The sequence below is a fragment of the Elephantulus edwardii genome, unplaced genomic scaffold (assembly GCF_000299155.1).
Source record: "Elephantulus edwardii isolate Elephantulus edwardi_28Jun2011 unplaced genomic scaffold, EleEdw1.0 scaffold00027, whole genome shotgun sequence".
Taxonomy (NCBI): domain Eukaryota; kingdom Metazoa; phylum Chordata; class Mammalia; order Macroscelidea; family Macroscelididae; genus Elephantulus; species Elephantulus edwardii.
In genome coordinates, this window is record NW_006399777.1 from 1,941,263 (window position 1) to 1,962,058 (window position 20,796).

Genomic DNA, 20,796 nt, shown 5'->3' on the forward strand with positions numbered 1-20,796 from the left:
ACACAAACCCCTTCTAATTTTTTTATGAAAACCAAATTTTACCAAGAAGATGAATAAATAGGTTCAAGAAGATGAGAAAATGTTGGGGGGGAAAAATTCCTAAACCACACATACACACCCAAGAAGGTGTTAGCTGTTGTTAGGGGCTATTTAGCTGACCATGACTCAAAGCAACATGTGAACTTGAACCCTGCCCTGTCATGCACACAGGATAAGTGCAGAGAAATCTCATCCAGACAGACATGCTCACATGACTAGAAACCAAAAAGGAAACATCCGGGAAGAGAGGGGTACACCACACGGCGGGGAGCAGTGTTAGCGAGGGCTTCTGGGGAGCCTCTGCTCGGAATCCAGGCAGGCCAGCCAACAGTGGGTGACAAGTCTAGGGAGAGGAGACCCTGAACCAAATGTCCCCCTGGGTTTTGTCCCACGAGCCTTTCAAACGCCTCTAGACTCACGGAGCTCAGAGAAGGACGCAAGCCACCCACCAGGCTGCTGGCCAGCACCACGCACCTGGACCTGGCTGCACTGACGCAGTGTGGGTGGTTGTCGGGCACCACCCCCTTCCCCATGGGTGTGGGCAGGAAGGGCAGCTTGCAGAGCTCCACCAGCCTTCGGATACTGCCCTCCGCATGGGCATATGCTGCTCCTGTAAGGAAAGGAAGTGGGGTGTCACACTCCCTGCACCCCAACCCGCCAAGGGGGGTGTGAAACGGCCTTGAGAGCGTCTCTGAAGGATGCTTAGACCCCAACCAACCTTCGGCCTTGCATCTTTACCTTCTCAAAAGTTTAAAAGGTAATGACTCTAGTCCCCCGCAGCAATCTTGTCGATTATCCTGAAGGGTGTCTCCCACACAAGACTCATCACTTCTGCTCTACGTCCTAGTAAACTAACGTTAGCGGACACACGACCTTCCCTGAGGTGTCCAGCGGGCACAAAAGGACTCTGCTCTGAGGGAGAGGTGCTGTCTGTGCTCACCCGAGTGGCAGGGTCCCCTCCTCCAGACACGCGTATTCTAACAGGGGACACCAGTGTCTAAGTCACTGCAGATGCACTACAGTCAGCCCAGCAGGGGCCGACCCGCGTGGACAGACAGCACCAGCGTCCACAGGCCCTAGCTGAGAGCTGGCCCTTGACCACACCGAGGAACACTCCCTGTTAAACATGGGGATGGGCCCTGATTTCTAACACCATCAAGGCCATGACAATGTTTTTATTTATTTTTTTTAAATTTTTAATTTTTTTTAAATTTTATTAGTGTGTGTGTGTGTGTGTGTGTGTGTTCAAATCAGATCTGACTGGTACAGGAGGAGATTGTTCCTCCTTCTCCAGCAGAGCATCTGGTGGATTTGAACTGTGCACCTCTGGGATTGCAGTACACCTTCTTGCCACCAGGCCACCAGAGCTCGCCTCATGACAATGTTTTTAGATATTTCCTGTTCCCTTTCAGGGCTGGGGGGCTACTCCTTCTTATCCAGGACTTGGGGTGCTCTGGGGGAGCTTCACGGGGACCCGGGCAGCTAAGCCAAAGGCCACGTCATGCAGCAGGAGGACAGTGGCTGCTCGAATCCATCCGCAGCTCCGAGGGAGACAGCCGGACAATCTCTGACACCCACCAGAGGTCAGCTGCGAGGCTTCCGACTCAACAACAGGAGACAAATATTATCTACGGAGTTCTGGCAAACAGGATCGTGGGTTTATACACGAGCACACAGCTTCGGACCACTTCAGTTAGGAAACCTTCCTCACACATGATGACACGTGGGGTTTTTCTTCCAAAGCATTTTGTTGCATTTTCCTGCTGGCCTCAGGGTCCCTGAACACCTGGTTTCTTCCTCCTGCGCCACCTCTGCTGCCTGTCCTGGTGACAGGTCTCCTGTCCAGGTGACAGACCATGCTCCATTCTGTTGAAGGGGCAGCTGCTGTCCCGTCCACTCTGCCCACCACAAGCCGCTGACCCCCTTGAGAGACAGTCCAAGCTGCTATGTCCATGTGACTCATAGACGTGACCCTGTGCACCTCACCCGGAGTGGACCTCACTTCACTAGATCACTCAGGAATGCGATCTATGAGCCTGGCCTTGCACTAAGCTCCCCCCAAACGAAGAAAGAAAACAGGCTTCTGTGAATCACATTCTCTGCTACCTGAGTGGAACAAGCCTGCGGAGGTGACGGATACCCCTGTTTCACCACTGAAGACACTGAGAAGCTAAGGTGTCGTCTGGCAGGCCACAGAGCTGACCTGTCGTAACACACGCGATTCAACACAGCTCTGCCCTCAATTTCCTGCAACTGTCCGTGACTTTATTTATAAACCTAGGTAACTATTCCCAGTTAGGATGAGAACGAGGACAGATAACAATCTAAAGCATCCGTGACACACAGCAACCTCGGGCCCATGGTAAACAGCACAACGTCTACAAGAGCAATCAGACCACATGTGCAAAAGCTGTCCAAATGCACACGTGACCAGGCAGGCGACGGGAGGGGCCTTTTCTCCTCATCTCGGACATCAGTGGAGGCATTCCTAAATAGAAAGACGATCAAGTGTCTCCCCCCGGTGCTACCTTTTCCAATGATGAGAAGGGGCTGCCTGGCGCTCCTGAGGATGGACGCCGCTGTGCGCACAGCAGAGGAGTCTGCCATGCTGACAGGAGGGGGCTGGCAGCACTCTGCGTACCTGCAGGTGAAGAGACAACCCACGTACCGCGGGTTAGGAGAAGAGCACACACACGACAAGGGGATACAGCAGCATCAGAAACCCCACCTGCCTGCCCTCTGGACTCAAAGCCCACCACCATTTATCAGAAATCCCGTAACTGACCACTCTGGATTAAAAAGCTAAATGGCTCTTAATTTTTTAAAAGTGCTAAATGGTTACAAAGTTGAGGCATTAACCCAAGTGGCTGGTGGTGATTGAGATGAGAGTGAAAGTGATGTTTCTCACACGTGTTGTTCACTCCAGAGTCCACTTCAGGGAAGAAAGGGACTTGGCAAATCACAGAAGCATCTGTGAATACTTTGTGACTGAAATAATGATTTTTCTTTTGTGACTGAAAGAATATATTTCAACCAGAGAGAGAAAAAGACAAGAAACAATGACAACAAAACCCCACTTTTCTCCTCTGTCTCAATAATTTTTCAACAGTCACACTTATCTCCTGATTTAAACCATGAAGACACCCAACATTGTACATCAAATTACCATGAACCACTTGTAATAACTAAAGGAGTACTTTTCTGAAACCATGAAGACAGTAATGTACACCGTATTACCACATCCATTTGTAGGGAGCCTGGTGGCTTAGGGATAAGGAACTGCAGTGCCAACTCAAAGGCAGGCAGTTCAAATCCACCAGCTGCTCCATGGCAGAAAGACGGGCAGTGTCCTCCCGTGTGACTTACAGCGTCTGAAAACCTACCTGATGGAGGGTCAGCTATGAGTCAATTCTGACTTGACAGTACACAACAAGAAAGGAATTAACTACAACTGAGTAGTTCAGAAGACTCAATTAAATTCAAAAAGAATTATTAACTTTCACTTCAACTATAATAGTAAGTTCAAAGAAAAGGAATTATTAAAGAATACCATTTTAATTAAGAGAAGTAAGCCTCTTGGCTAAGATTTCGTTTCCTTACTGCATGACTGCAGGTGAAGACACATGAAGATTAATTTATAAACTGCTGGGCACACCCCTTTAAAAGGCACACGCAAAAAAAAAAAAAAATAAAAAAAAAGGGCACACGCAGTCATCACACAATAAAGAGGGAGAGAATCCCAGCCCACGCCTTACTCACATCACCGAGTCCGCGTCCACCTGCAGGTTCACGTAATCTGCAGGGATGTCCACGTAGCACGCCCCGGGACGGCCGTAAATGCTGCTTCTCACGGCCTGCATGCAACAGAGAAGGGCCAACTTTATAGCACTCGGTCTTCATGCTCACGCGTCATTTTAAAGTCATTTACTCTGTGTATAAACACCATCTTTTAGTTTTGAGGACATGTGATTCAACTTAACTCTTTAGTTAGGACAGAAAATAGCCAACACCAATCATCAACTGAAGTGACCCTAGAAATGCATTTTCAAGCCAGGAAATATGCTGGTTGTGGGTGTTGGTGTGCCCCGTTGAGAGGGAACCAATGCACAGCTGACCCTCCAGCGGATTTCAGAGGCTGTTAATCACACAGGAGGAGACTGCCCATCCTTCTCCCACAGAGTGGCTGGTGGATTCAAACTGCCTGCCTTGGGGTTGGCAGCACAATTCCTTACCACTAAGCCACCAGAGCTCTCTAAAGGTTCCAGAGAAACATTAAGTAATAAATACAGGTAAGCAAAAGCAGCCAGTGCTAGAAACGATATAATTCCAGATATGTGTCATCCGGGCAAAGTGACGCCGGGGAGCCAGTGAGCAGATCGGGGGGCCTGGGGCCGGGCCCGGGGGTGGGAAGGACGGGCAGAGAAGGGTGCATTGCGGGGGTGGGGTGGAGGCACTGTTCCCAGATACGGAGCGGTGGCTACAAGCTATCAAGCCCGGACCGTGACACTGAGTGGCGACTATGGACAGGGGTCCCTCATCGTGACGGGGGGCCAGGAACCGCAGCTGTCTACAGGAGGGACACGTGCAGGAGGAGTGGGACACACGAGGTGCAGGGCTTTCTGCAGACCCACAGCTTCTCTGAACAGTCAGAATCGTTGTTTCAAAAATCAGGGCCCACTGCGCGGTTGGCAGTCTGAGTCCAGAAGGAAGATTCACCGATAAGGGGGGACTCTGAGGTGGAATCCCCGAGGCAGCAGGAGGTGTGGGCTTTCTGGGCGGAGTCACTGACTCCATGGATTTTAGAAGATCATTTTAACATTTGTTTAAAAGGAAAGAGTCAGAAGGAACACACTTTCTTAGGGCTTTGAGATGCACTTTGTTACGGTTTAACCTTGGCTCTGCTCCTCAACTCCTTCAACTCCACGGCAGGCACTTCACCTAATTTAACCTGAACAGTCTGGCAGCGTCTCCAGGAACCGTGAGGCTCCTATTTGGGCCAAAGGGTTTCTGGAACTCACAGCTTTGAAATGGCATAAAAATCACTTACAGATCAATACTGGTTAACAGAAACCCATTTAGAACAGGCTGTTTCATTGAGCAAAGATGGTTTTATGTACTGGAGTCGCAAGGGACAGAGAAAAAGCGGGGTATGGGGGATTTCACTATTCTCTTTGCTTATATGTAATTAAAAAAAAAAAGTAAAGCAAAGGGAAGCTTTATAAAAAATAACTTCTCTACTTCTATAATTAAACAATAATTGTAATGATGATTAATGTGAGTAGTTATCTAACAGTTACTTTTAATGCCAGTATGTAGTTTTAATTGTTTTTCATTATACAGAGAATAACTCAGGTATCAGCAACTTAATAAAGAAAAGTCATTAGGAAAGCCCGTAATTAAATACTGTACCTTTTCGATAATGAACGGGATAGCTTCTATGCTAGATGGCCGTGCAGAGAACTTGCTATATAATCTGCAAGCTTCAACCTACACGTAAAAAAGACAGTCATTAAAATCCCACAGATGTCAATAATGTATACTGCACTGAAACAGAGGAGGGAGAAAACTGTTTAAAAGAGATATATAACTAGGTATTTCTGTCTTCACAGGAGTCTAGAGCGAGGGCTACACGGTGGAAGGGACCTGGGGGAGGGTTTGTAAAACAATGAAAGAATCTTTTCTTTTACTTTTCCATAATTTTTGACTCATGTACTTATAACTTGTTAGTTAAATTCGTGTCTTCTAGGTTGCAACCCCCCCATGATACATCTTCAGGGATATGAACATGTACGGCCAAGCACAATCAATAAGAGTGCATCTAAATTCCAAAATCAATCTCCATAATAGTCTATGTGTTTCCTACTGCCAAAGGGGCCCTTTAGAGTAGTGAGAGAAGATCTTCACCCTGAAACCCACAGCGTTCCTTTTCAGCAGGAAGTAGCTAAGAGAATACGCCATCCCCTTTTCCTTATGACTCAGGGTGAAGTCTCTCTCAGGGAGGAGTGATAGGGAATGGCAAGGGACACACTGACAGAGGAGATTAACCAGAACTGGCTTTGACAAGCACTGTGGCAATTGGACAATTAAAACAGACATTCGGATGGCGGGGAAGAACAACAAACTGGGGAGGAGGGTAGAGAGAATGGTGCAGCAATGAAGGAATGAAAACCCAAAATCCCTGTAAATGTTCATTAAAACTAATAAAATTTAATAATAAAAAAAAATCCCACAGATGAAGAACACTTCCAACGGAAGACCAGCCGCCACGCCCTTACTGTTTAGGGGACAAGAAAGAAAACGTACTGCTGGTTTTCACAAGCATATGCAAAGCACAGTCACACTTCTGTTTCAATATATGTCAGTAAGCAAATCAAAACAAGGCAGTATTTTAATCTTAGGTATAGGCAAAAATAAGAAAACTCTGACAATACCTAGAGTTCCACCCAGAACACAAGAAAACAAAAGTCCAGACAAACTGCCAGTGAGAAGGGAAAAGGGCAGTATTTTATCAAGAATTGCAGGAAGTTCGCCCCTGGGCCCTGCAGTCCCAAAGGCATGGATTACACCCGTGCTGACTGGCACACAAAAGCAGAAACCACAGTGTCCGCTCAAACCCTGTTCTCAGCACCAAAAAAAACTTAAACACGTCACCAAGGGGCGAATTCAGAAGGAAGAGCTACCCAGCTATTTTTTAAAACGTGGCAGTTCCCGGCATCCCGATTGTTGTTGTTAAGTGTCACTGAGTCGAGTATGACCCACAGAGACCCGACAACAACAGATCTGAACGCTGTCCTATCCTGTGCCATCCTCACACTTCCTGACACGAGAGCCCATTGCGGCAGAGACCGTGTGGCTCCACCTGGTCAAGGGTCTTCTCCTTTGCCGACCTCTACCAATCCAAGCATCGTGTCCCTCTCCAAGAAGAGTCCCTCCTAGCAACATGCCCGAAGTATGTGAGGTGAAGCTTTATCATCTTTGTCTCCAGAGGGCACAGTGGCTGCACCCTCTCCAAGATGTATTTTCCTCCTGGCTGTCCATGGGATGTTCAGAGCTCTTCTCCAACACCACAGCTCAAAGGCATCAGTTCTTCTCTTGTCATCTTTATTCACTGTCCAGGTCTCAGATGCTTAGCAAGTGATTAGGAAGACCATGGCCTGAACCAGACATCTTAGTCCTTAAACTGACATCATGACTCCTCAGTAATTTGGAGAGGTCTCTAACGACAGACTTTCCCAATGCAATGCGTCTCCTTATTTCCTGACTGCTGGTACCAAGGGTGTTAATTGTGGATCCAGTCCAGAGGAAGGGCCCGCTGAGAGAGGAAGAGAATTACGTGCCAAATAAAAAAAAGGAAGAAGCAGTGTAACGTGCGGCGGTGATTCCACCTGAGCGCCCCAAAAGGAGCCAGACACGACCTATTTGAATCACAAACAGGATAACGTGTAGAAAAACTGAAAAGTTACATCAGAAAGGTCAGCACTGACAAGAAAGGGTGATGCCAGTGGGTGTCTTAGCTGTGTTATGACCTCTGGAACCTGGATTCTTTTCAACCCTGAACAAAACACAACCTTTGTTAGTAAAAGCAGCAGAGATAGGGTGTCTGTTCAAAAGGCTGAATATGAGTTTGACAAAACCCTAAGCCACTGTGCCAGACAGTACAGGGGAAGGGGTTTGGAGCCCGGAATAGGGACAGCAGTTCTCTCCAGCTGGCCGCCCTGGCCAGTGAACAGCTCCTGCCGCCGTATGACTTGGGGATGACGGCTCGCCAGAGTCACAGAGCTGCTCCAGCCACACCTGGCGGGACTTCACATCACTGCGGGAAGACTCAGGGCAGGTGTTCCAGCCACATCCAGGTCTTCAGGGCTTCGTCCTCTACTCCGTAAGGCTCTGAACACACAGGAAGGGGTCTGTTTACTGCTGTGTTGTTTACTTTATCCTCACAGTCCCCAGCACAACCAGTGTTTGCTGGCGGGCTCACATCCACGGTAGCAAGGCGGACGTTTGCCCTTTTGGACAGAAGTAACCAGCAGCCCAGCTGTTTGACAACCGGCCTACTTTGAAAAACAGAGCTGCGTCATCGGCAAAGGGGAAATTTATCTAGTTACTTGCTTTTAACACAATGCTTACTGTTATTGTTAACACAACAGTAGATTTTCAATTTTTTGAAAATTAAATCAGATGTATTTATAAATCTAAAGGAAAGAAATCATGCCACAGCCCCACAAAATCACAGCATCATGGCAACCCTCGTGCGCTCTGATGCCGGCAATACTAGAGCACCGATGGTAGAGATATAAAAAGGCTGGCATAGAGGGAGCTCTGGTGGCCTAGTGGCAAGAAGCTGCACTGCAATCCCAGAGGCACAAAGTTCAAATCCACCAGATGCTCTGCTGGAGAAGGAGGGGCAATCTCCTCCTGTGCCAGTCAGACCCAATTTGACGGTACACACACAAAATATAATTTAAAAAAAAAAGGCTGGAATCGTTAAGGAGATGATGTTGTGTTCTATGAATGTGTATCTTACGAGTGGACCTCCTGTCCAAGTACACCACTGTTTCTGGAAGTGATCTGCTTGCATTTGGAGTCACAAAATCTATTCTTTATCCTGCTATCTTCACACAGCACCTGCCTGGAAATTCTTCATCTCCCCCATTTTCAGTTCTCTAGTGGCTTAGTGGTAAGGAGCTGTGATGCCAGCTCAAAGGCACAGGGTTCGAACCCACCAACTGCTGAGGGAGAAAGATGGGCAGTCTCCTCCCCTGTGTCTACAGCCTCTGAAAAAAGGTCAACGGAGTTGGTTCTGACTCAATGGCACACAACAACAGTAACAACAACACACATTATCTAAAGAATCGTGGTGGTGCAGTGGTCAAGGTGCTTGAATGTGAAGGGAAAGGTCAGTGGTTCAATCCCACCACCTCTCCACTAGAAGCAAGCAGAGCTGTTTGCACCCGGGAAGGCTGACCGTGCATCTCAGCACTGGGCCCTCTCGGCATTCTGAGGGGCTCTGTGTTGTGTGTGTGGACCCCTGCTCCACAGAGTGCTTCTCTGCCCCTTCCCTGCATCCCCAGGCCCCTACCTGAGGGAACTCCTGGAAGGCGCCCATCGCTTCCTGGCCTCTTTCAGAGGATCCACCAATCACAAGCAAGGGCCTGAAACACCAAAAACAGAGAGAAATTTCCCCTTAAGACTGGAGAAAGATTTAGGAAGCAAGCTTAGATCAGAACCACTGCTGGAAAAGCCGGGCATCTGTAATAAGTGTATTTCTCATGGGGAATGCTGGTTCTACCCGGAACCTGGTGATACTGGGGGCTCTGACGTCCTTATAACGTCCATTCCTGGGACATGAGGACAAGAAACCTTACACTCTCCTAAGCGAGGCTGTATGGAAATAACAGGAACACAGCACTGCTCAGCAAAGAGGGCGCTCTGGTGGCCTAGTGGCAAGAAACTGCGCTGCAATCCCAAAGGCACACAGTTCAAGGTCACCATCTGCTCTGTGGGAGGACGGGCAGTCTCCTCCCACGTGATTAACTGCCTCTGAAAACATGCCAGAGGGTGAGCCATGGGTCGGTTCTGACTCTACAGTGCCCAACACTCAAACAACAACAAGCAGGGGGACAAAAGGTTATTGAAATCTAAAATCACATAAGAAATAAGCTTCACATAAATCAAACAAGATTTTAAAAACTTGGTTTCAGTAAAAAATGCATTCCTCTCCACCTCACCACTATATATATGTAACAAGTGAAGAGTACAGTGTGCTGTAACAAGTGCGATGTAACTAGTGAAACTCAGTGGATGATAGAGCTACAATGGCTCTCTGTACTCTTCTCATTCTTCCAACTTTTCTTAAATTTGACATTCTTTTTCAAAGTTCAAAAATTAAAAGTCTACATAAAGCATATACGTTATCCATGCATACTCAAGAGAATTTTATGTTCTTAGATGCATATAATTATTTCATAAGGAAAAAAATAATTTACAATATTCATGTCAGTTCACCTCTTTGAACTGACAAAGAACTGATCAATTCTTTATCTGTAAGAGATAGGAATGGGCATTTTCAACAGTTTTTAGAGTTCTAAACTCTCTGGTTCCAGAAAATTCTGAAAGTATATCAAGTAGAAGTGCTGGTTTAAACATTTACACAGTATCTTTGTTTCTGAGAACTTCATGTCTCTGCATCTGGCCACAGAAGCTGCTGTCTCAATGATCTCCCTGAAGTCAGTTCCAGATAAGACCGAACATGAAACCCGTTCAACACGACCAGGAAATCCAGCTCTGCCTTCACTAAGCGTTCCCTCCAGGGAGTCCCACCCCAAAGCAGGGCATTTTTAAAAGAAGCCTCTCAACAGGATGTGATTACCAGCAGTTCATGTTTGCATTGGCCATTCCGCCCAGGGCGTGGATGAGACCAGGGCCACTGACCACAAGACACACTCCTGGCCTGGAAGCAAACAGAGGGACAAAAGTACGTCAATACAACAACTGATGGCGTCTCTACTGCCTTGTAATCACCCAGGAGCTGGAGTCCACTTCTTCAATAAAAGGACAGAGATCAAAGTTAGTCACTCTTCTTTCCATGACTAGGAGGACACTTTTCTATTTTCACCCAGAATGTTGTTGTTAGGTGCCATCGAGTCAAGTATGACTCACAGCATCCTATGAACGTAACATCTGACCTGTTCTGTCCTGCGCCATCCTCACACTTCCTGACACAAAAAGCCTACTGCAGCAGTCACTGTGTGTCAATCCACCTAGTTAAGGGTCTTCTTCTTTGCCGACCCTCCACCCTTCCCAGCAACATGTTCCTTTCCAAGGAATAGCCCCTCCTAGCAACACGCCCAAAGTATGTGAGGCGAAGCTTCACCACTCTTGCCTCCAAAGAGCACTCGGGCTGCACCCTCTCCAAGACATGTCTGATTGTTCTCTTGGCCATTCATGGGTTAGTCAGTGCTCTTCTCCAACACCACAGCTCAAAGGTATCCATTCTTTTTCTGTCATCCTTATTCACTGTCCAGCTCTTAGATGCATAGCTAGTAACTGGAAATACTATGGCCTGAATCAGACACACTTTAGTCCTCAAAATGACATCATTACTCCTCAATAATTTGGAGAGGTCCCTAACTGCAGATTTTCCTAGTGCAATGCATCTCCTTATTTCCTGACTGCTGGTACAAAGGATGTTAATTGTGGATCCAAGCAAGATGAAGCTGTTGACAGTTTCAATCTCCTCTTCATCCATCATGATGCTTGCTGCCTACCAGTCCAGTGGTAAGAATCTTCATTTTCCTGACACAGAGATGCAATCCATACCAAAGGCTGCATTCCTTGATCTTCTGCAGCAAGTGCTTCAAGACCTCCTAACTTTCAGCAAACAAGGTTGTGTCATCTGCATAACACAGGTTCCTGATGAGTCTCCCGCCAATCTTGATGCCACACTCCTCTTAATAGAGTCCAGCCTCTTGGATAATTTGCTCAGCATACAAATTGAGTAGGAACGGAGAGAGAATATAACCTGAAGAAAATGAAAATAAGTCCACCAGAACCAAGATACAATCTTAAATCAATTCCATCTGAATGTCACGATTATTTCAGAAATAGGTTTGAAGCACTGAACTCCAATGATCAAAGATCAGATGAGTTGTGGGATGACAGCAAGGGTATCATCCATGAAGAAAGCAAAAGGTCATTACAAACACAGAGGAAAGAGAAAAAAATGGAGATGGATGTGGGGAGAGACACAAAAGATTGCACTGGAGCATTGAGCGTTTCACCGAGCATACTTGGGCTAAATCAAGTCATTGTCATACAGGGTAAATTTATCTTTTTTTTTGGTGTTTTTCCACTGCTAGGTAAACGTAGGGTAGGGGGAAGCCTTTTTCACTTATTACCAAATAAACACAATGCCAACTAATCTTTGGTACAAAAATAATTCTTAAAATATTAATTCTGTGCTCCAAATTTCTTTTCCTTGAACTGGTCTGCTTTACCCTCGATATGCACTTTCAAGGAGAAGTAAATCAGATTTCCATTTACAAAGTTCTTCCTTTTTTTTTATTTTATTTTATTATTTTTGTGTGCGTGTACCGTCAAATCAGATCTGACTGGTACAGGAGGAGATTGCCCCTCCTTCCCCGGCAGAGCATCTGGTGGATTCGAACCGTGCACCTCTGGGATTGTAGTTGCAGCTTCTTGCCACTAGGCCACCAGAGCTCCCCAAAGTTCTTCCTTTAAAAGCTCTAGTTCACATAGGCTTTAAAAGGACTCTAATTATCACCAACTAAATGAAACTCCTAAAACAGTGCGATCTCATGAAATTTCTGCAATAACAGAAATGTTACACAGCTGCATCATCTGAAAAGGCAGTGCCTGGGTACTGACCACGGCAAGTGGGAAGCTGTAGTTTAAATACTGTTTCATTTCAGGACGGTACAAATAACAATATGATACTAGTGGTCCAATGGTTACTGCAAAAGACAGTGCAGTTCTAGAAGGTCACTTGTGTGAAAGTTTATGAAAATTTGTGACTTCTGACAACTGCCTACTCGTGAGCCCAGTGATCGTGGAGACTAGGCTGCCAAGGCTCTGCGTTCAGAGGCTTCCCAGGCACCGTCCACACGTAGGCAAAATGACAGAGAATGGTCAAGATCTTCTTCTTCTTCTTTGGCTGCCTTATTTTCCCTGAGCTCGAATTCAGAGGGCTCCGGCCTCTGTTTAAGTTTGTCCAAACAAGCTTTGGGGCTTTGGTCATTTTATATTTCTTATGTTTTAACTGATTTTATTTTTGGAAAAAAATTACCAATGCTCACAGAAGCAGAGGCGTGTCACAAATGATGCGAGACTAGCTCCCGCTCTGTAGAAAAGCATTACGTAGAAATAAAAAGATGAAGGTGGTGGAAAGTTTAAAAGGTCTCAGGATTGTGTGTAGGAGCCTTGGTGACGCAGCAGTGAAGCGCTCCATTGCTAGTCAAAAGGTGGCAGTTCAACCCCACCAGCCCCTCCTCGGGAGGCCCAGGGGGCATGTGGCTTCAGTGAAGATTTGCAGCCTTGCATCACGATTCAAAGGCACTAATTCTTCTATCATCCCTATCCCTTGGCCAACTCTGTCTGTCACATTAAAGGATGAGAGAGTTGACAGGCTTAAGGCAGCTGTGCAAATGTGACAGGATTCCATTTCTAGGGCAAGTTTAGGCAAACGTACAAGATGAGGTAGATTAGTTACTGCCGTGGGGCTGAGAAGGTTTTGGGGAGATGGGAAGCGCCAGTGAATGGGAGTAGAGTTCCTTTTCACAACACTATTAGTACTGTTAGTATCTTCAAGGATGTGGACCGCTGTGAACGAGACTGTCCCACGGTGTGTTGGGGTCAGCACCGACCCCCAGCACTGGCTCTCAGGCCGGACACAAGCGGTTTTCCTCTCCTTCCTGGATCGTCCAGGTTCCCAAGCTTTCTGGAACACGCAGGGCGTTCTTAATGTTTAATCAGAGACGGATGAGTGATGAAGTTAAAGGGCACCCACTACAAAGTCTACGGAACAAACCCCAGCAGCTTCATCTGGAGCGGAGCATTTCTGTGTGAAGTGTGTGGGCTTCTTCGAGGGACAAGCCGAGAAGAGATTTACCTGGGCCGCTGCAGGTCACCCGGAAACCCAGGTGCTCTGCCCACAGCGCCCTTCCCAAGGCACTGCTGTCCTTTGAGCTGACCCCAGAGAGCTCCACATTTATTTCTCCTCATCAGTACCAGGGATGTGTCCTATCTCCATCCCTTTTCAACCTGTATGCAGAGCAGATTATCTGAGAGGCTGGGCTCTATGAGGAGAAGTGTGGCGTCAAGATTGGTGGAAGATCTACCAGCAATCTGAGTTATGCAGATGACACAACCCTGCTTGCTTAAACTGAGGAGGACCTGAAGCACTTGCTACAGAGGGTCAAGGACTGCAGCCTTCAGTATGGACTGAGGCTCAATGTCAAGAAGACAAAGATTCTCACCACTGGACTAACTGGCATGGATGGCGAAGAGATTGAGATTATTCACAGCTTCAGTTTACTAGGCTCCACAGTCAACACTCTTGGCACCAGCAGCTAGGAAATCAAAAAACTTATCGCAATGGGAAAGTCTGCTGTTAGGGACCTCTCTAAATTACTCAGGAGCAATGGTGTCTCTCTGGAGACTAAGGTGCACCTGATACAGGCCACGGTCTTTGCAATCACTTGTTATGCATCAGAGAGTTGGACCACGACTAGGGAGGGCAGAAGGAGAATTGATGCCTTTGAGCTGTGGTGCTGGAGAAGAGTATTGAATTACCATGGACTGCCAAGAAAACAAACAGATTCATCGTAGAGAGGGTTAAACCAGGCTACTCCTTGGAGGCAAGGATTCTGGGGCTTCGTCTGACATACTTTGGACATGTTGCAAGGAAGGACAGGTCCTTGGAGAGGGACATCATGCTTGGGAGGGTGGAGGGACAGCGCAGGAGGGGAAGACCCTCTATGAGGTGGATTGATTCAGTGACTGGGGTAATCGGGATGGGTGTGTCAGAGGCAATGCGACTGGCACAGGATAGAGCAGAGTTTAGAGCTGTTGTACATAGGGTCGCTATGAGTCACAAACGACTCGACAGCACATAACAACAACAACAACAACATCAGTAGCATCTTCTACAGTTTTTTCTAATCAATGACTTATTCAATGAAGAAATATAAGCATCATACCAAGACTATCAAAGGCATTCGACCCCCGCACACGGTGTTTGCTTACCTGCCTGTGAGAAAGCCGACTGCAGATGCAGCGTAGCAAGCCTACAAAGAAAAACACCAGGATTGAGGCGTGCTGGGCCACACGATGCAGGTGGGTCTCACGGCCACGCAAGGGCACAGCATCCAGTGGCAGGGGAGAACCAAGGGGCTGCCCTCTTACCAAGGACCACATACTCGCAAATTCCAGTTAACGGTCGAGGTCCCTCTTCTAGCTTTTTTTCACCAAGTGGCTGCGTTTCATTTACATGGTTTACAGTATCCCCTTGTTGTTATGTGCCATCAAGTTGCCTGTGACTCATAGTGACCTTATGTACAATAGCCCTAAACCCTGCTCTATCCTGTGCCAATCCTACTGTCTCTGACACACCCACTCCCCACTACCCCCTAGTACTTTAAAATATCCACAGGATAAAGTGGATTTTCTTCTTTTCTTATCCCTAGTCTCAGCGCTGTTAGCTTTCACAAAATATTGAAACTGTTTACAAAGTATCAGTAAGTGTGTTGCTCTATTTTGAATATTTGGGTATTTGTTCTGACTTCCTGTCTGTTACTAATTTCTAATTGATTTCTACACGGTCAGTTGATATATAATGGATGTTTTCAGTTCCTAGAAATACGCTGAGACTGCCTTATGAAATGCACACTGCCAGTTTTTATGCTAGCTTCTCACGCTGCCTTTCGCCTCCACATCTGGAAGCACAAAGAAACACTAAATTATATAAAGACAAGATAACTTACAGATACTCTAAAGCCTTCTCAAACACATTCCACTTAGCACTTAGGGTTACTGAGTATTTTTTAACTTCATTCCTACTCCCATTTTAAATACAGTATACTGGACATAAATCCACATTAAGGGTGTCAATGTAAAAAAAGAAATACAAACAAATGTTTGTTGTTGTTGTTGTGTGTTATATACTGTCGAGTCGGAACCGACCCATAACTGAGCCTAGCAGGTTTTCAGAGGTCGTTAACCACACAGAGGAAACTGCCCACCCTTGTCCCATGGAACAGCTGATGGTTTTGAACCGTGGGTCCTTGGGATTGCAGCACAGCTTCTTGCCACTAGGCCAACTGACACCATTATCACATGCCCAGCTAAGAAGCTGCCAAAAAAAAACCCCACCCAAAACAATCCAAAAGCAACCACCCCGAAATTCTTCTTCTGAGATGCGACTCTCTCTGGGCCAAGCGGTGGCTCAATCTTCCTTTTCCCTTTCACACACAAAGCCAAATTCACACAGGAGATTAAGAAGAGAACTCCCTCCTGAGATGTGAAAATGTCAAAACCCAAACACTTGATTCACAAACACCTAGGGCAGCTTGGGAATCCTGTCCAGGGGCTGAAACAAGGTTAGGAAATGTTGCTACAGAATGCAGACCTGTCATCACCTGACAAAGGAATACTCTGGCAGTGGGTATCAAAAACGCACTTTATCATTACAAAACTTCCGTTTCTCTACCCAATTCCCTCCACTCTCAGTGCTCAGGGACAACAGACTCTCGAACCAATCAGCCTGGACTCGAATTCCAGCTGCTCTGTTTCTGTCACAGACACCTGGCTAGTGCTTTCTATACCGTGATCTCTAAAGTGGACGTGATTCACAGAGAGAATGAAATTGACCAGTGCGTGTGACGCACACACCTGGGCGACCCTCATCATGTGACGAGAGGCTGTCCAGCCTGGGTCCAGCCGTCTTTCTCTTCAGCACAGCCATGCAATCACCAGGCCCCACCTTGCCTGGCTGGCTGACCTCTCCTCACACTTTCAGTTCTCTCGGTCACTAACTGGCTCACACACGAGTCCAGGCTCCCGAGGGAGCATGGGAACTTCAAACTCCCTCTAACACCTCACACTCAGCCTCTTCTATGCTGAAGGCACTGCCTCACTGCTCTGAGGTCAGTTCCTCCTCTGTGTTTCCTGTGTGGATCAGCGGCCCTGCGACCCACCAATGTGGTCAGCCAGGCCCCACACCCAGGGCCCTCTCCTCTGCAGTGGCGCGTGCCTACCTGCCTTCAGCACCGCCCAGCACCATCTCTTCAGCATCGCTCTCCATGGAGCCCTCAGCTGAGCAAAGTGCCCTCTGGGCTCCGACAAGGCGCTGGACAGACCCTCACCTGTTACAGGGAAACCATTCACGGCTCTCTCCACAGGTAGGTGACAAGCCTCTCAAGGACAGAACTTCTTGTCATTCATCTTTATGCCCAGTGTTCAAACCAGCCAACAGGGTCTGAGGAGCCCGTCACAGTGTTCGTGATGGTGCTGGTTACCAGAGAGTCAATGCCAGCTCACGGGGACCTCGTGGGTACAGGGTGGCACTGCTCTGCAGGCTTTCAGAGATGTGAGCCCCCAAAGGGCTCACCAGGCTGCCTTCTCAAGTGCCTCGGGGTGGGTTCGAACTCCCAACCTTCGAGGGAGGAGCTGAGTGCTTAACTGGTTTGCACCATCTAGAAATCCTCCCACTGGTTCACACTCACTGCCATTGGCTGGCCCAAGCTCACAGTGACCCTCCGATGGGGTCCTGGGGGCTGGGATTCTGGGGCTGTAAATGACAAGAGGCTTCCTTGTGCAGGGCCACTGCTGGAGACTGACGCACAGACTTGGCCTGAGCAGCACTGACTCTGGTAGTCACGCCACCCACGCTCCCTAAACACGGAACTCCAAGGGGGCCTGTCTTCTAGCTCCTTCCCTTTGATCCACAGCCTGTCAAAACCAAGCCACCTAAACCAACTGTGGCTAAGGTGATTCTTCCCTGTGGTAGAACTCCCACCTCCAGAGAAACAGCACTAAGGTAACAGGTTCATCCGCCCACACAGATCAAAGAAGGAATGCTGTTTCAGCTGGAGCAAGAGGAAATGGGAGAAGCTGAGGCCAAGAGCCTTCTCACTGTGTCGAGCAGGAAGGCCACCCAACTAAGGAGCAATGTGCACATGTCACAGATATTAAGCATCTGCATCAATGAATGCCCTGATCATCCAGGCACCATGAGGCGCTGGGTAACCAATGATCCACATGCCAGCTCCCCAGGGACTCAAGGCTGAAGGCTGAGAAAAGGCACAGGCAGGAAGAAAAGGGGTGGCCAGGGCCTGAGTCAGGAACAGTACAAGTGGGAGGCGGAAACACCTACCCAAGGAGGAATGGGTGGCTGGACAGAGCTGAGGCTCACCCCTGATCTTTTAAGCCAGTGCTGCTGAGGATGGTACAGGACTGGACAGGGTTCAAGTTGGCCATTCAAACAGTTACTATGAATCATACTCAGTGGGGCACCTAACAACAGAAGAGTGAGGCTGGGCTGAGAGAGTGGGACAGACACTGGGCTGCTGAAAGGCCACCTGGGCCTTTTTCAGGCCCCTGAGAAAGGGAGCTGTGTGGTGTGGTGGGAAGGGTCCTCCACTGGGATCTGGGACACCTGATTCCCAAATGTGCCCTTACCAAGTTTGACCCGCTTTAACCAGCCAAGACCCTGCTAAGAAACAAGAAATCGGATTGCACAGGGTGGCAGAGCTCAGTGGGTGGAGGGAGCAGGTGAAGGAATTAGGAAAGACCCAGGGGGACCTGAAAAGATGGGTGATGGTGGTCATTAATGGTGATCAGTGTTATAAAATAGTGTAGAGGAGTGATTGTATGAAACGCAGTGTGAATGAAGGGTATGTGTGAAACACAACGTATACGATATTTGTATGCAGACCAATATAAAACTTGAAAAAGAAAAGCTGGGACTGTGCAGATCAGAAGGTGACAGGTGACGTGGCCAGCTGGGTTTGTTTAACTGGGAACCGCCCCTCTGCAGCTCCCCGAACACACAGTGGCTCAGTGGAGGAGAGGCCGCACTCTGGACCTGGACATTGGGTCAACTGCTGGTTCAGCAGGCGTCCGGCTTCGGGTGCATTGCCCAATCTTCGTCCTCTGGCGGTCAGCGGGGGTTGACAGCGGCTCTAGACTCACAGATTGCTGCGATGACCCTGCGTCGAGCTGGAGGCCGGCCGGGTGCGCCCCCCGTGTGCCCCCCGTGCGCCCCTCGGCCCTGCCTGTCCGCACTCACCGCCTGCTCGTTCCTCATGCCCACGTACTTGATGCCCAGCACCTGCGCGGCCGTGGCGATCTCGGTCACCGGGATGCCCACGATCCCGAACATGTACTGCACACCCTGCGGCGGGAGACGATGCACTGAGCGCCCCAGACCCCCGCGCTTCCCCGCGCACGTGCACCGCCCGCCGCGTCCCTCGTCTCCATGACGACCGGCCTCCGGGACCCCGCCGGGCGCGCGCGTACTTGCGTCTTCAGGGCCTGGGCGATGATTTCGGCGCCGGACACCTGCTGCCCGCGCCGGGCGCCGCGCTCCCTGGACTCAGTGTCCGTCATCTTCACCTCGGAGTTCCAGGACCTAACCCTGCAGCTAGCGGACTCGGAGTCCCGAGAACGGAGCCAATTGTTGGGCGGCTCTCCTGACTGACAGGCGGAAAGCAGCCAACCATCTTAAATACCGCACAGGAAGAGGCGGGGAAAGGGCGGGGCTCCGGAGGCGAGGGGCGGGCCCAAGCTCATTTCTTTCCCCTATCAGCGCGGTGCGCACTTGTCTGCTCGGCCACTCGTCAGGTCGGCGTGTTCGAGGATAGGCAGGACTACACGAGCAGGTAAGAAGCCGAACTCCACAACCTTCAGGACAAGGTGTTTGCCTTTATTTCTGAATCTTCTACTGAGCAAACCTTTCGGGAATTGAATTGCGCATGCGTTAAGGCGGAGCCGGCCTGAAATCACAAAGCGGGCGTGGCGTGGCCGGGGGCGTGGCGTGGACACTGAGGGGCGTGGCGAGTGTGGAGGCGTGGCCACGGAGGGGCGTGGCCCGGGACTGAAGGTTGCCTGCAGCCTGGAATGGGGCTTGTGTGGTTACAGGTTACTCAGCCTTCTAACTTCTGATTTTGCAATTTGTAAGCTACCGTCATTCACGGCACTGCGATACTCATAAAGTCATTATCTTAGTTTATAGATGGAGAATTCAAGCTTTAAGTCAAATTAACTTGCTTCTGATTACAAACCCTGCCTTCTGTCCACTGTCAGGGATCTGGTGTGGCTTGGTCTATAGGGAGTTCACTGCCCACCCCTGGAGATGGCTGTCCATGGGAGTCCACCCGCTGCTCTGCGGGAGAAGGATGGGCAGTCTCCTCCTGTGCAAGTGACTGCCTCTGAAAACCCGCTGGAGGGTCAGCTAGGAGTCGGTTCTGACTCGATGATACTGAGTTTTTTCGTTGATCCACTCTGACTTGTTAGCTCACAGAAGTTGGGGACAGATTCGACCTCAGTTCTGAAGCATGTTTTCTCTGTCGCTTTGTTACTCACCCTTTGTTACTCACCCACCCTGCCGTCTCTGTCTGATATTGAAGAATGTGGGCGTTGTTAATTCTTAGTTCAGGCCCAGTCTGTAGCCACCTCCTGTACTCTTAAACTTTCCCCTTGGCCTTCTTTCAAAATTTTTCTTTGATTTTTCTGCAGTTTGAATATGATAAACATGTTGTTGTCTACCACTGAGTTGGAACCAACGCATAGCTGACCCTCCAGTGGGTCTCAGAGGCCGTAAATGCTCGGGAGGAGAATGTCCATCTTTCTCTTGTGGGGCAACTGGTAGATGTGAACCATGCACCTTAGTGTTACTGCTGCAGTTCCTTAGTGCACCAGGAGCTCTGGTGGCCTAGTGCTAAGAAGCTGTGCTGTAATCCTGAAGGCACGGGGTTTGAATTACCAGTTGTTTGGCAGTCTCCTCCCATGGAATGCACTGCCTCTGAAAACCCACAAGAGGGTCAGCCAGGACTTGGCTCCAACTCGACAGTACACAACAACAACAGTCTTATAAGATATTATAAAACTGTGTATGTTGTTGTGTACCGTAGAGTTGGAACCGAACCACAGCTGACTCTGCGGGTTTTCAGAGACAGTTAATCACATAGGAGGAGATTGCCCACCCCATCTCCTATGGAGCAGCCAATGACCTCGAACCGC

The 20,796-nt window shown here is 48.6% G+C and overlaps 1 protein-coding gene across 1 annotated transcript in view; it reads right to left on the bottom strand.

Annotated features, from left to right (window-relative positions):
* The window catches only part of HACL1 (2-hydroxyacyl-CoA lyase 1), a 40,294-nt gene extending 21,130 nt beyond the window's left edge, over positions 1-19,164 (bottom strand). The window contains exons 1-9 of the mRNA XM_006883328.1: positions 19,075-19,164; positions 18,845-18,949; positions 14,803-14,843; positions 10,409-10,489; positions 9,119-9,191; positions 5,449-5,526; positions 3,799-3,893; positions 2,568-2,680; positions 514-649 (exon numbers count right to left, since the gene is read on the bottom strand). Coding sequence (XP_006883390.1) covers positions 514-649; positions 2,568-2,680; positions 3,799-3,893; positions 5,449-5,526; positions 9,119-9,191; positions 10,409-10,489; positions 14,803-14,843; positions 18,845-18,949; positions 19,075-19,164 — 812 coding nt within the window. The remainder of the gene's footprint in view (positions 1-513; positions 650-2,567; positions 2,681-3,798; positions 3,894-5,448; positions 5,527-9,118; positions 9,192-10,408; positions 10,490-14,802; positions 14,844-18,844; positions 18,950-19,074) is intronic.
* Positions 19,165-20,796: the final 1,632 nt, after the last annotated feature.